Raw genomic sequence first — 15,145 nt, forward strand, 5'->3', positions numbered from 1 at the left:
GTGTGTATGCGGCTTTATAAACAAGCATGCAGGTCAAGATTTCAGTCTTCACTGCCTATGTGCTTCCATGTCAGTGAGTCACTACACAGTGAAGCCAAGGAGCAATGGCAACTTCTTCACATGTTAAAGCCACTACCCAACCAAATTATTTTTTTAACTCTTCGCATCACCCTTTCTTATCAAAACATGAAATTCCTTTTTTTTTTTTGAAGCCCTACTCACCTTTTCCACATTCCAACACTGCCTGTGTGTTCTCCTCCATCCTGTGTCTGGTATTTTTCCATGTTGAAAGACACCCAGCATCATCCAACCCATTTCATGTGAGTCCAGGTTGTCATGGACACACCCCCTTGGTGTAAGTCACCAAGTGGGTCTTGGCCTGGAATCAAAGTACAATGTTGCATCATCCAATCCATTCCCTGTGAGCCCAGGCTGTCATGGACACAACCTCTTGATGCAAGTCACCATGGTGGTCTTGGCCTGGGGTCAAAGTACAATGCTCCATCATCAGTATCATCCAAACCATTTCTTGTGAGCCCAGATTGTCATGCACAAACAACCTGGGCTCACAGAAAATGGGTTGGATGATGCTGATGTTGCAGCATTGTACTTTGACCCCAGGCCAAGACCACCATGGTGACTTGCACTAAGGGAGTCTTGGTCTGGGGTCAAAGTACAATGCTGCAACATCAGCATCATCTAACCAAGTTCCTGTGAGCCCAGGTTGTCATAGACATGCCTCCTTGCTGCAAGTCACAATGGTGGTCTTGACCTGGGGTCAAAGTACAATGCTGCATCATCATTGTCATCCAAACCATTTATTGTGAGCCCAGATTGTCATGGACACACCCTCTTGTTGAAAGTCACCAAGGGGTCTTGGTCTGGGGTCAAAGTACCATGCTGCATTATCAGCATCATCCAATCCATTCCCTATGAGCCCAGGCTGTCATCAAGGGGGGTCTGGATCGGGGGTCAAAGTATAATGCTACAGAAACTGATGCAGACATCTTAACCACTTGCCGCCCACCATATAGCAAAATGACGGTGCCAAAGGGGTTTCAATATCCTGACTGGACGTCATATGAGGTCGTCAGGATATTAAGCCGTGGCACGGCCCTGGGGGCGTGCATCGCAGCTGTAAGGTGTTCGTCTTCTAGATTCCCCTGGATAGCCTAGGCTGGAGTGGCTCAATGGAGGTCCCATACGCCGGCGGTTAATCAATACACATACACTCCATTTGTACGTGGTGAAGATTACAGGGTTTAATGGGAAGTGGACCTTCTTTTATATGGTATTTACAAAGCCCTGCCCAGTGAGTTTCACATACATCAACAATTTAACTCATGACATTAGCTCTTTCCTGAAATGTAAGTTAAAGGTTATCTCCTGACAGTTATTTTCAACATCTACTGACTGACCATATTCTTGTGTAACCAGTCCTTATCTTAGCTTTGTGTCTCTCAGCAATGTATAAAAACGAAACTACAGACAGATGCTCTGTCATCTAGTCACGTTATTTTGTACATAGTCTGAAGCTATTGAGAAATGCAAACCCAAGAATATTGGTACTAGATTTTTGACTTAGTATATCTTTTGGTAATTTCAATAAGTATTCCCTTATAATCCTCCCTTTGATCATTCTGTGATTTACATAATGATCATTCCTTTTCTAATTTAATAGCACAGGCTTCATACTCCGAACCCTTGTGCTCTTGGTTTTTATACCATACCGTTGGACCTTTAACAATGGAAGTGAGTTTCAGATCCTCCGGAGCGGCCGTGTTTCCCTTTTTACATAAACATTTGATTATCTTATAACAGGCATATAAAAATAGAATGAAGAGAATCACAGTGACAATTGTCATGGCAGCATTTCGGAGCCAAGATATTAATCCCCCAAAACTAAAACTGCTCGAGAAGGGATCCCAGTTTTTTCCTATGTTCCTTGCCTCTTTCTGTAGTTTATTTACCTCTTCCCTGTGTTGGGCAATAACGTCATAGTAGTCTGGGACTTCGATGCTGGTATTATGAATCCAGGTACAGCACTCATAATCCTCAGTAGTCTCACAGAGGCCAGTAAGGGCTGCACTCATACTTTCTATAGCTAACTCATGTAGTTCTAGTTGCTTCCTAATTGCCCTAGTTTCTAGATTTAGTTTGGTTATGTCATCAGAATTTTCCTCCAGAATCTCATCAATTATGCCAGTGTAATTATTTAATCTTTTCATTAGGTCAATTCCCCACCCTGTCCAGGAAGGGAACCATGCCCAGGCCATATCTTTTTCTAAAAACAGTTCTCGTTTATTACGGTGTCTAAGGGGATATCTAGGATGCATGCTAGCTTCAAGGAGGTGACTTCCCTTGTTATCCCCTAATACCCCCATGATAGGAACCAGGGCTGCAAGGTAACACCACCCCTGGGGTTTGGTTGGGATCCAGGGGTGACAGAGTTTGCCGCAGCATATATATATGGTATTTCCTAGAGCTAGGGGCCGTTTATGGAACACGTTCCTAAGAGTATCAGAAAGGCCAGAGAGCATCAGAATTGACATTAATTGGTGTATTGTAGACTTAGTACTGGAGCTAAGGAAGTCTAAAAAGGTGGCATTTAGGGTGGGATCTGAAGTATGGAAGAAAGAAGGACTGTTAAGCGATGTCATCGAAATGTTAAGTTTTGTTTGTTTGCAAACCTCGGCTCCATCTGTGGTGTTTCCCAGTCGGAAACACCAGTCTGGGAAGTGGCTTCTACCTATAATTTGGAAAGTGAGGGTTTTATTTGAAAGGGTCCTAGTAACATTCGTTAGGACGATAGGGGGTGTTCCATTAAGGAGGGGGGTAAAATTCAAGGGGACTGCCATGAGAGGGATTCTAGCTGTACTGGGATGTAGCTTGCTGCAAATCCGGATTTTTGAGCATAGCTATATTTGAATTTTAGTAGTAACATCTTGTCAGTCAGTCCCTTAGGTGACTCATTAACGGGTACAATACTTCTAATATGTCTTTGGCCGGGGGTATTATTCATCTTAGGTGGTCCACATATCCCTTTTAATAGACCTAAGTCTTCTGGATGATATATACAGTTGGCTATAAACCATGTGGGCAGGAATACAAATAGTACCAGACTACCCCAAAGGCATACAGCCTTCCCTGACACTGAAGGTAAAAACATTTCTACAAGTTCTTATGCTTGTCCTTCTTCCTCGCTATCGTGTAAGGTTTCAGGGGTTAATTGTCCAATGCCTTCCTGAATCTCTTGCAGTTCCGGTAGCTGTTCGGGTGGGTCGGGTTCTTCTTCAATAGGTGGGGGGTCGGGGGTTGTGGGAAGCGGTGGGCACTTTTTCAGCCTGCTGGCGTGGATCCAGGTGTTTCCTTGGTCAGTCAGGACCGCAGTTCTGGACACCTTTTCAACCTTCCAAGGTCCAGAGTAGATTGGTCCGATCCTCTTTTTGTGGGCCAGTTGCTTGACTAGCACTTGATCTCCTGGGATGAAGGGGTGTGTTGGCTCTGTGGAGATAGGAGAGAAGGTGACAGAAACTTGTTCGTTCATTTCATGAAGCATACTTACCAGGTTTTTCACGTACATTTCCTGTTGGGAATAAATGTCAATATCAGTGTCTTGGTCTAATGGGGGTAGTTCTATGTTTGCGGGGACTCCCATCAAAATTTCAAAAGGTGAAAGTTTCGTTCTGGCGTGGGGTGCCGTCCTAATCTGGAATAACACAGAAGGGAGGTGATCAAGCCATCCCTTCATTGTGCCCCCTGTGGCCTTTTTCAATTTATCCTTTATATTTCTATTCATTCTTTCCACTACCCCTGCGCTTTGAGGGTGATAGGGGATGTGTAGTTTCCATTGCAGCCCTAACAATTTAGCCACAGCCTGGGTAACGGAGGAGCTGAATGCAGGTCCCCTATCTGACCAAATAGATGTTGGTATGCCAAACCTACAAATCCAGTTATTCAGCAAGCATTTTGCTGCTATATTGGCTGTCTCACCTGCACAGGGAGTGGCTTCAACCCAGCCTGAAAATGTATCTACGACAACGCACAGGTATCTTAGGTTCCCCTTTTGTTTTGGCATGTGTGTGAAGTCTATTTGTAAATCTGTAAGGGGACCTATTGGTGGGGGTAGATGACCATGTAAGCCATGCCGTTTGCCCTGCACATTGTTTTGAGCACAGGTAAGGCAACTTGTGGTCAGGAGTTTGACTTGTTTGTTCAAGGCGTTTGTGCAGAAAGATTTGGTGTACATAGTGGCTAAAGGGACGGCACCTATGTGTCCTGGACCATGAAGGTAGGAGAGAATTAGAATACTGCTTGCCTCAGGTATTCCCAATATCTTCCCCTCTTTTGACCACAGACCCTCTGGGTCTTTGGTCAAGCCAGCCTTCACCCAATACAAGACATCTTCCTCAGTGGCTAATGATTGCATTTGTGCCACTACAGATTTAAAGTTAGGACAGGTGAAATGATCCTTAAAGTACATAGACGTGGGGGTGGGCTCCTGGGTGGAGGACTGGGCTGCCTTTTTCGCTTCTCGGTCAGCTAAAGCATTTCCCTTGGAAAGTTTGCTATTATCTGAAGAATGTGCTTTTACTTTAATTATTGCCACCTCTTTTGGGAGCAATATAGCCCGAAGAAGTGCCTGAATCTGGGTAGCATTGGAAATAGGTTTATTATCTGCTGTTTTAAAACCTCTTTTTGCCCATATTACTCCGAAGTCATGCACCACCCCAAATGCATATCTACTGTCTGTGTAAATGTTCACCTTCTTATCTGTAAATAAAATGCAGGCCCTGGTGAGGGCTTCTAGTTCAGCCACCTGAGCCGAAGAGGGGGGCAGTGGTTTGGCTTCTAATACCTTGTTCGGCAACTGGACTATTGCATATCCTGTTTGGAAGGTGGAATCAGAGGGACGGGAGCAACTACCGTCCACAAAAACATCGTCTGCATTGGTAATCGGTACGTCGGTGAGGTCTGGTCTTGGTGATGTGATAGACTCCACTTGTGTTATACAGTCATGAAACTGGTCTGGGTCTTGTGGTAGGCGTAACATGGAGTGCAAGAGATGGACGGCAGGGTTGTTGGCGGGAACATATTTGAGAGACAGATTGTCTGTGTTCATGAGGGAAATCTCATATCCACTGAGTCTTTGTGAGGTCATGTGTTGGGTGTTCATGTTCTGTATGAGGTGGGTGACAGAATGTGTGGTGTAAAGCGCCATCGGGTGTCCCAAGACCATCTTGTTGGCATCTTGTACGGCCATAGCACAAGCGGCTAAATTCTGAAGGCATGATGGCATGCCTTGAACCTGAAGGGGGAGTTTTTTAGATAGGTAGGAGACAGGGCGGTAGCCTGTTCCATGCTGTTGTGTCAAAACCACGGCAAAAGAGGTCCCCGAGACTACACAGTATAGTTGAAAAGCTTTACCATAGTCTACCAACCCCAGGGCGGGTGCACATGACAAACTGTTCAATAGGGCCTGGAAGGCTTTAAGCCGTTCCTCTGTCCAATCAACCTGCCTAGGGGCTGTTGAGGCGGTGGCCTCTCTCAGTATACCATCATAATGAGAACAGTCGGGGCCTTGTCTTTTGGGGGGCTCAGAGCTTGTAGGGCTGCGGCGCGTTTGGGGGAAACCATCCTTGTCCCCCTTTTTAGTATGCACCCCAAGTATTCCACTTGTGGCATACACCACTGTATCTTCTTTCTGGATGCTAAATGCCCGATGTGGGCTAGATGGTTCAACAGAGATGTGGAATCGACCGCACAATCTTCAGCAGTTCGACTGCACAAGAGCAAGTCGTCCACATACTGTATTAGCACCGACCCTCGCTCAGGCGTCCAAGACTTGACAGTCTCATTGAGTACCATAGAGAAGGCAGCAGGACTATCAACATACCCCTGAGGTAGGCGTGTCCAGGTTAACTGACCCGTCAACTGACCCATCAACTGACCCTCCGTCCAGGAGAAGGCAAACATAGGCTGGGCCTCTTCCGCAATGGGAATGCTAAAGAAGGCATTTGCTAAATCAATCACTGTGTAGCATAGAGAATGTGCCGGTATACATGAGAAGATAAAAGTGATGTCTGAGACTAGGGGTGGAAGTGGAATCACTTGTTTGTTAACTGCCCTTAGGTCTTGTACAAGTCTCCACTCCCCACTGGCCTTTTTTACGGGGTAAATGGGCGTGTTCCAGGGACTGATGATTGGTTTCAGGATACCTTTTGATATGTAATCATTAATTTGAGGGGAGATGCCTTTGACTTTCTCTGGGGGTAGGGGATACTGTTTTTGATATTGTATCCCCGCATCTGATCGCATTTGGGGTGCATATGGTGTGCAATTAATAAAGCCCACACTACCTTTGTTTTCTGCCCAAATTGTGTGATGGTCAAGGGAGGAAGGTATCATTAGAAAGAAACTCCTGTGTGCATGTCTTTTTGGGCTGTGTAAGTCACAAAGAGGGGAACTCGCAGTGAGGGAGCCGTCTTTGTCAAACTTAATGGTAATGTTCAACTGGGACAGTAAATCTCTGCCCATTAGGGATACTGGACAGGAAGTCAGGACAGCGAAACTCTGCATACATAGCTCTAGTCCATCCGGGGTAGAGACTGGTAAAGGCGGGGTGACAGAATGAGTAACCGATGTCCCATTTATTCCAATAGAGTGTCCCTCAGTACACAGTGGTGTGTCATACCTCTCATCATTTAATGAGCTAAAAGTGGCACCTGAATCAAGCAGGAAACACACTATGTGGTTGTCTACGCGTAATATAACTTGTGGTAGACTCTTCCATGATAGGTTGTGGCACACCAGACTGAGGGAAGGGACATACTCTAGGCATCCCTATTGGGGGTGTGTTTGTCGGGTAGACGGCCACTGCATGGGGATTCGAGGGGGAGGTCTGTTAGAGGTTGGGGTGTAGGGTGGCTGTGCAAGCGCATGGTTTTGAGATGGTGTTTGGGGAGGTGGCGGGTATTGGGGGTACCTTGTAATGTGAGGGGGGGGGGGGCGATTAGCAGCGTTGTACCCCCTTCCCCTGCCCCTTGGATAGCTCACCCTCTGTCTATATGGGCACTGTGATTTCCAATGTCCCTGTTCCCCACAATTGAAACATCCTTGGTCAGGTGGGTAGGGCTGCATGGTCATGAGGTGCGGTGGTGAGGATGAGGTTTCAGGTGTGACTAGGGTTTGTGTTTGTGTCAAGGAGGGGAAAATTCCCCCTTTTTGTTCAAAGACCCCTGAAATCTCTCTGGACCTAGCGTCCTTTATGAATTCATCTGGTGCTTGCTCCGCCCATTTGGGGTTTGTGAATTTGAGCAATTGCGTCACTTTGGGATCGCCTCCCGACATAATGGTAGTAGTAAATAATTGTTGTGTGGCCCCATCTACAGCTTTCCATAGGGAGTATACTCTGTTACAGTAATCATAGAATTTCTCTTTAGGTTCCTGCTTGGCTAGGATCAGTTCTTGGAGTGCAGATGATCCTTTGTATAATTTGGACCAATGACCTCCCATGCCTTTCCAAAAGGATATCCAATCCTTATCGGTCTGGATATGGGTTGTCCATAGGTCGTCTACAGGGGCTACTTCTGGGCTGTCTGGGTCTACAATGCTAAGAATTCCTTTTATGTCATCTTTGTCAAGCCCTGTGCCTGCACTATATTTTGCCAGAAAGATACCTGCATCTCGTGGATACTTCTTGGGATTGGGACATAGTTCTTTTATTTTGGAGAGTGTACCCAAAGGTAATGGTATATGCACCTCGGTGTCCCCTATGGTCATCAAAGGTGCTTTGAATGAAGCCCCTACTGCTTCTTTCTCAGTTTCCTCTTCTATGGATGATGTCCCTTTTTTACTAATTGGACCTGACTCCTCAGTTTTGGGAATAGGTGTCTCTTTTGTATGGCTTCTTGTAGTGGTGGGGGGCAGCGCTATAATCCTATCCTGCGCTTCTTTTAACATTTCCTCCTTCTTCCCTAATTGCCTTTTTATCTTTTCTAGTTCCTTTTTTAAGTCCTCCATCCTTTGTTCCTCTCTCTCTCTTCCCTCCTGGAATTCCTTCTCCCTTTCTTCCAAGTCTTTCTGATACCTTTCTAACTCTATTTTCCTATCCACTTGTACCTTTTCTGCCTCATTGAGGACTATTTCTTTTTGTTTTAGGTCTTCCATAAGTGTTTCTAACTCAGTTCTCCTTTTCCCTATTCTCTCTTCTTCCTCCGTTTTCTTCTCTTCAAACTCTTTTATTTTTGCCTCTAATTCCTGCTTTTTGGGACTACCCACCTCTTCTTGTCCTGTAACTTCTTTCTGTCTCCCCTCTTCCTCTCTGCCCCTACTTATTTGTTCCCATTGGGCCACTTGTTGTGGTGTTGCTGTGGTGTGTGCTATGGCGGCTAGGACTACAGGATCCAGTGAAGGATATAGTTGAAGGTATGAACCTGGCGTCCCATCCTCGTTTTTTACCATAACATAAGGTGGGGGTGGACATTGAGGCGGGGGAGGGGGAGGTGAAGGGGGTGCAGTGGCTTCAGCCATAGCACTGGGTCCTATATTTGGAGTAAGCTTCGTAGTTTTATTAATATGCTTCTTTTTATATTTGCATAGACATTTATCCCATGCATGGTAACAATCTTTCATATATTGAATATTTTCCCACTTCCCTGGAGGGTACGAATTTTTGTGGATTTGGCATATTTTACTTACTTCCTGCCAGTCTTCCTCAGTACAAGGACCATATGGCCCTGGGTCATGTATCCCCAATTGCTGACACCTTTCTCGGACTTGTGTCCAAAATGGTTCTACCTGGGGGCCAGGGATCATATTACTGACAAATTCATAGGGTGATGGGGTGGCCATGGCTTGGGTTGCTGCAGAATTCCCCATCTAGTAGTCTGGGCAGTGTGCGTCTAGTGGTAGGACACAGGTGATAACACCCGGTTTGTTCAACAATCCGGTCTCTGGTCTGGGAGTAGGATCCCTGATCTTTTTTGGGGCAGATGGACTTATATAAAACTATGAAGATTTACCCTTAATATATGATGAAGGGTAAATCTTTCCTGGTGGCGGGATATACCCCTCTTATACCAAGTCTGCAAGAGAAGCCTGTAGGTCTAGTGGTCAAAAGAATCTACCTTTCATAAATGCTAAGAAAAAAATAAACCTAGCGTGCAGCGTGAACAGGCGGGTGCTACCTCACTACAATCTGGTTCTTAATACTCTGTATTCATTTAACAACATTTGGGTTTATTCAAACAGATATCCACTCAATATAATTATATCTTATACAATGTTAATACTCTATATACTTACGCTTGCACCTAAAGAGAAACAGACATATTTTTATGGTTTAAGATTTCAGCTTTAAAACTTTACTACATGTACATTTATCAAGTAATCACATCATGATGCATTTCATTATATATATAGTGCACTTTAAAAGTTCTCAAAGTGGGCGTCCATTTAGCCAATCCTTATGTCACGGGCGTATATGATACCTCCCGTGTTAGAATATAATCATAAATATCTCTCTTAGGTTATAGTCGGACCAACCTAGTCAGACTCCTCAATACCTCTCTTAGTTTATAGTCGGACCAACCTAGTCAGACTCCTCAATACCTGCGAACCCTTTTCACCCCCCAAGGGACCAGCCTAGTCCGTTGCAAAGGCACAGTTTATATATATATATATATATACAATTAAATTTCTTATAATGGTTGTTTGGACAGGTCAAGCATAAACGCCAATTACCATAAAAAGAGGTAAAGGTGTAAATGACTTACCTGTGCAAACACACCCCACTCCTGGTACCAAAAACTGTAAGGTGTTCGTCTTCTAGATTCCCCTGGATAGCCTAGGCTGGAGTGGCTCAATGGAGGTCCCATACGCCGGCGGTTAATCAATACACATACACTCCATTTGTACGTGGTGAAGATTACAGGGTTTAATGGGAAGTGGACCTTCTTTTATATGGTATTTACAAAGCCCTGCCCAGTGAGTTTCACATACATCAACAATTTAACTCATGACTAGTGATGGCCGAACGGTTCGCCCGGCGGTCGTTTCGCGGCGAATTTCCGACATTCGCGGTCCGCACGTTCGAACGCCTTTTTCCGTCGTTCGCCGCGGCGGACTTACGTGTTTAATGTATACAAGAACTTTAACCTTTGGTGACACGTTTATCATGTGATACAGGACAGCCAATTGAGACATGACAGCACATGGACACTTGTACATTCCCCCTAACCTATAAATACACCCGATCCGGTGGCCATTTTACATTCTTTCTTCTGTTAAGATAGGGACAGGTTCCTGTGTGGAGTAGGGAGAGATAAACCACTAGCTATTTGGTACACAAAAGTTCTTTTCAGGACTGGTATAGGTGTTAGGTGTTGATAGGTTTGCTGTGCTGCTGATTCTTGCAGCAGCCTGAGTGTCTTTTGTTAGTTTAGAGAAAGGGAAAGGACGGTGTATGCTACAGGGACAGCCAGATTAGTCTTTCATCATCATCATCATCATCATCATCATTAGCTGTTACTATCAAGGTCCACAAAAGAGCTGTTCCAGTAACCACTAATCGTTCTCTTTTTTTGCCAATTTGTATAGGGACAGGAAGGAAGCAGTGTTGTCAGGCAGTGAGGGTAATTTTAAAGACTTGCTGTTATTATTAGTTCCACAAAGGTTCTTTTCAGGACTGGTATCAGTGGTACAGTAATAGGCTTGTACATGTATAATATTCTTTCTTCCAAATATAGAAAGGATATTATACTTGACTGCTGCCCTTCTGCTGCAGTCTGCTAAACATTCACAACTCACTTGTTCCACAAAAGTTCTTATAAGGACTGGTAACTTGGTATAGGGTGCTACGGTACATAGGCTTGAGTGCGGTACAGTCTGCTGTTCTGTAAGGACCGCTATCGGTCCACAATAGATAGGGTTGACGTGCACCACTGCTGACCGCTGCCCTATACTGCAGCAGTCCTTCAGCGGTATAGGGACTGACGTACAGTCTGCTAATCACTAACACACAACCTGCTTGTTCCACAAAAGTTCTTATAAGGACTGGTAACTTGGTATAGGGTGCTACGGTACATAGGCTTGAGTGCGGTACAGTCTGCTGTTCTGTAAGGACCGCTATCGGTCCACAATAGATAGGGTTGACGTGCACCACTGCTGACCGCTGCCCTATACTGCAGCAGTCCTTCAGCGGTATAGGGACTGACGTACAGTCTGCTAAACACTAATACACAACCTGCTTGGTCCACAAAAGTTCTTATAAGGACTGGTAACTTGGTATAGGGTGCTACGGTACATAGGCTTGAGTGCGGTACAGTCTGCTGTTCTGTAAGGACCGCTATCGGTCCACAATAGATAGGGTTGACGTGCACCACTGCTGACCGCTGCCCTATACTGCAGCAGTCCTTCAGCGGTATAGGGACTGACGTACAGTCTGCTAAACACTAATACACAACCTGCTTGGTCCACAAAAGTTCTTATAAGGACTGGTAACTTGGTATAGGGTGCTACGGTACATAGGCTTGAGTGCGGTACAGTCTGCTGTTCTGTAAGGACCGCTATCGGTCCACAATAGATAGGGTTGACGTGCACCACTGCTGACCGCTCACCTATACTGCAGCAGTCCTTCAGCGGTATAGGGACTGACGTACAGTCTGCTAATCACTAACACACAACCTGCTTGTTCCACAAAAGTTCTTATAAGGACTGGTAACTTGGTATAGGGTGCTACGGTACATAGGCTTGAGTGCGGTACAGTCTGCTGTTCTGTAAGGACCGCTATCGGTCCACAATAGATAGGGTTGACGTGCACCACTGCTGACCGCTGCCCTATACTGCAGCAGTCCTTCAGCGGTATAGGGACTGACGTACAGTCTGCTAATCACTAACACACAACCTGCTTGTTCCACAAAAGTTCTTATAAGGACTGGTAACTTGGTATAGGGTGCTACGGTACATAGGCTTGAGTGCGGTACAGTCTGCTGTTCTGTAAGGACCGCTATCGGTCCACAATAGATAGGGTTGACGTGCACCACTGCTGACCGCTGCCCTATACTGCAGCAGTCCTTCAGCGGTATAGGGACTGACGTACAGTCTGCTAAACACTAATACACAACCTGCTTGGTCCACAAAAGTTCTTATAAGGACTGGTAACTTGGTATAGGGTGCTACGGTACATAGGCTTGAGTGCGGTACAGTCTGCTGTTCTGTAAGGACCGCTATCGGTCCACAATAGATAGGGTTGACGTGCACCACTGCTGACCGCTCACCTATACTGCAGCAGTCCTTCAGCGGTATAGGGACTGACGTACAGTCTGCTAATCACTAACACACAACCTGCTTGTTCCACAAAAGTTCTTATAAGGACTGGTAACTTGGTATAGGGTGCTACGGTACATAGGCTTGAGTGCGGTACAGTCTGCTGTTCTGTAAGGACCGCTATCGGTCCACAATAGATAGGGTTGACGTGCACCACTGCTGACCGCTGCCCTATACTGCAGCAGTCCTTCAGCGGTATAGGGACTGACGTACAGTCTGCTAAACACTAATACACAACCTGCTTGGTCCACAAAAGTTCTTATAAGGACTGGTAACTTGGTATAGGGTGCTACGGTACATAGGCTTGAGTGCGGTACAGTCTGCTGTTCTGTAAGGACCGCTATCGGTCCACAATAGATAGGGTTGACGTGCACCACTGCTGACCGCTCACCTATACTGCAGCAGTCCTTCAGCGGTATAGGGACTGACGTACAGTCTGCTAATCACTAACACACAACCTGCTTGTTCCACAAAAGTTCTTATAAGGACTGGTAACTTGGTATAGGGTGCTACGGTACATAGGCTTGAGTGCGGTACAGTCTGCTGTTCTGTAAGGACCGCTATCGGTCCACAATAGATAGGGTTGACGTGCACCACTGCTGACCGCTCACCTATACTGCAGCAGTCCTTCAGCGGTATAGGGACTGACGTACAGTCTGCTAAACACTAATACACAACCTGCTTGGTCCACAAAAGTTCTTATAAGGACTGGTAACTTGGTATAGGGTGCTACGGTACATAGGCTTGAGTGCGGTACAGTCTGCTGTTCTGTAAGGACCGCTATCGGTCCACAATAGATAGGGTTGACGTGCACCACTGCTGACCGCTGCCCTATACTGCAGCAGTCCTTCAGCGGTATAGGGACTGACGTACAGTCTGCTAAACACTAATACACAACCTGCTTGGTCCACAAAAGTTCTTATAAGGACTGGTAACTTGGTATAGGGTGCTACGGTACATAGGCTTGAGTGCGGTACAGTCTGCTGTTCTGTAAGGACCGCTATCGGTCCACAATAGATAGGGTTGACGTGCACCACTGCTGACCGCTCACCTATACTGCAGCAGTCCTTCAGCGGTATAGGGACTGACGTACAGTCTGCTAATCACTAACACACAACCTGCTTGTTCCACAAAAGTTCTTATAAGGACTGGTAACTTGGTATAGGGTGCTACGGTACATAGGCTTGAGTGCGGTACAGTCTGCTGTTCTGTAAGGACCGCTATCGGTCCACAATAGATAGGGTTGACGTGCACCACTGCTGACCGCTGCCCTATACTGCAGCAGTCCTTCAGCGGTATAGGGACTGACGTACAGTCTGCTAATCACTAACACACAACCTGCTTGTTCCACAAAAGTTCTTATAAGGACTGGTAACTTGGTATAGGGTGCTACGGTACATAGGCTTGAGTGCGGTACAGTCTGCTGTTCTGTAAGGACCGCTATCGGTCCACAATAGATAGGGTTGACGTGCACCACTGCTGACCGCTGCCCTATACTGCAGCAGTCCTTCAGCGGTATAGGGACTGACGTACAGTCTGCTAAACACTAATACACAACCTGCTTGGTCCACAAAAGTTCTTATAAGGACTGGTAACTTGGTATAGGGTGCTACGGTACATAGGCTTGAGTGCGGTACAGTCTGCTGTTCTGTAAGGACCGCTATAGGTCCACAATAGATAGGGTTGACGTGCACCACTGCTGACCGCTCACCTATACTGCAGCAGTCCTTCAGCGGTATAGGGACTAAGAGTTTTGTCACAGGGTCATTTAAAAAATGACATGCAGAGGAAGAGGCAGGCCCTTCCGCAGGGGTGGTAGGGGTAGGGCAGGAGCAACAGGCTTGAGCCAAAGTGGGAAGTTGCAGAAGGTGCGTTCAATTACTTTAAAGGATGCACCAGACTTGGTTGAGTGGCTCGCTCAGCCTTACTCTTCTGCACCCTCCTCATCCTCTCGATCTGCACCCTCTTCTTCACTCTCTGCTATGTGCACCCCCAAAGACACTACCACCAACAACACGACCACCACCACCACCACCACATACCTTCCGCTTGAGTCACTGGAATTATTTTCCGATCCATATCAAGAGGACATTTCTGATGCGCAGCCACTCTTGGTATTGGATCAGGAAGAGGAGGTAGCAACAAGCGCTACTCAGCAGTCTGACGCCAGTACCCAGATCAGCCCAAGGAGGAGGTTGGTCCCCGGTGTTGCTGCCTACTCCGAGATCTCTACTTATAGCGGTGGGGAAGGTGACGTTGATGATGACGTGTCTAGTGATGTCACGTGGGTGCCCACAAGAGAGGAAGAGGAGGGGAGTTCAGAGGGAGATATGGACCAGCAGATAGGGAGGAGAAGCAGCAATGACTTACATTGCACAGCAGGGACAAAGCAGACTGCAAATGTATCAGGAGCGAGTCATCGACCATGTACGGTCACATCTGGCGCTCCCAGGACACCGGCACATGGCTCCGCAGTGTGGGCTTTTTTTAACGTGTCCGCTGCTGACAATAGCGTTGCCATCTGCAATCTTTGCAGTCAACGCGTTAGTCGCGGTAAGCCCAATACTCACCTAGGGACGACCGCCTTAAGAAGGCACATGAGCAGCCATCACCGAGCCCAGTGGGAGCAACGGAACACACAAAGCCACACTGCAGGCTCTCACCGTCCAGCCTCGTCTTCTACTTCTCCTTCTCCTCTCTCCTCACAATTGTCCTCCACTCCACCTTCCATCACGCCAAGCTCACATTTTTCTGCAAAAAGGCAGGCTTCCGTGGGCCTAATGTTTGAGCGTAAAAAAATGATGATGCCGGATAACCC

General features: G+C 46.4%; 1 protein-coding gene across 1 annotated transcript; it reads right to left on the reverse strand.

Moving 5' to 3' along the window:
- Positions 1-6,830: 6,830 nt before the first annotated feature.
- Positions 6,831-9,656, reverse strand: LOC143975555 (uncharacterized). Its single transcript, XM_077478015.1, has 2 exons — positions 9,593-9,656; positions 6,831-9,546 (listed from the first exon to the last, which is right to left on the reverse strand). Exon 2 carries the CDS (start codon positions 8,878-8,880, stop codon positions 6,844-6,846), a length of 2,037 nt encoding a protein of 678 aa, XP_077334141.1. The 5' UTR covers positions 8,881-9,546; positions 9,593-9,656; the 3' UTR covers positions 6,831-6,843.
- Positions 9,657-15,145: the final 5,489 nt, after the last annotated feature.

Source organism: Lithobates pipiens, unplaced genomic scaffold, assembly GCF_037356315.1.
Source record: "Lithobates pipiens isolate NorthernLeopardFrog02 unplaced genomic scaffold, aLitPip1_a1.2 Scaffold_13, whole genome shotgun sequence".
In the NCBI taxonomy this organism is placed as follows: domain Eukaryota; kingdom Metazoa; phylum Chordata; class Amphibia; order Anura; family Ranidae; genus Lithobates; species Lithobates pipiens.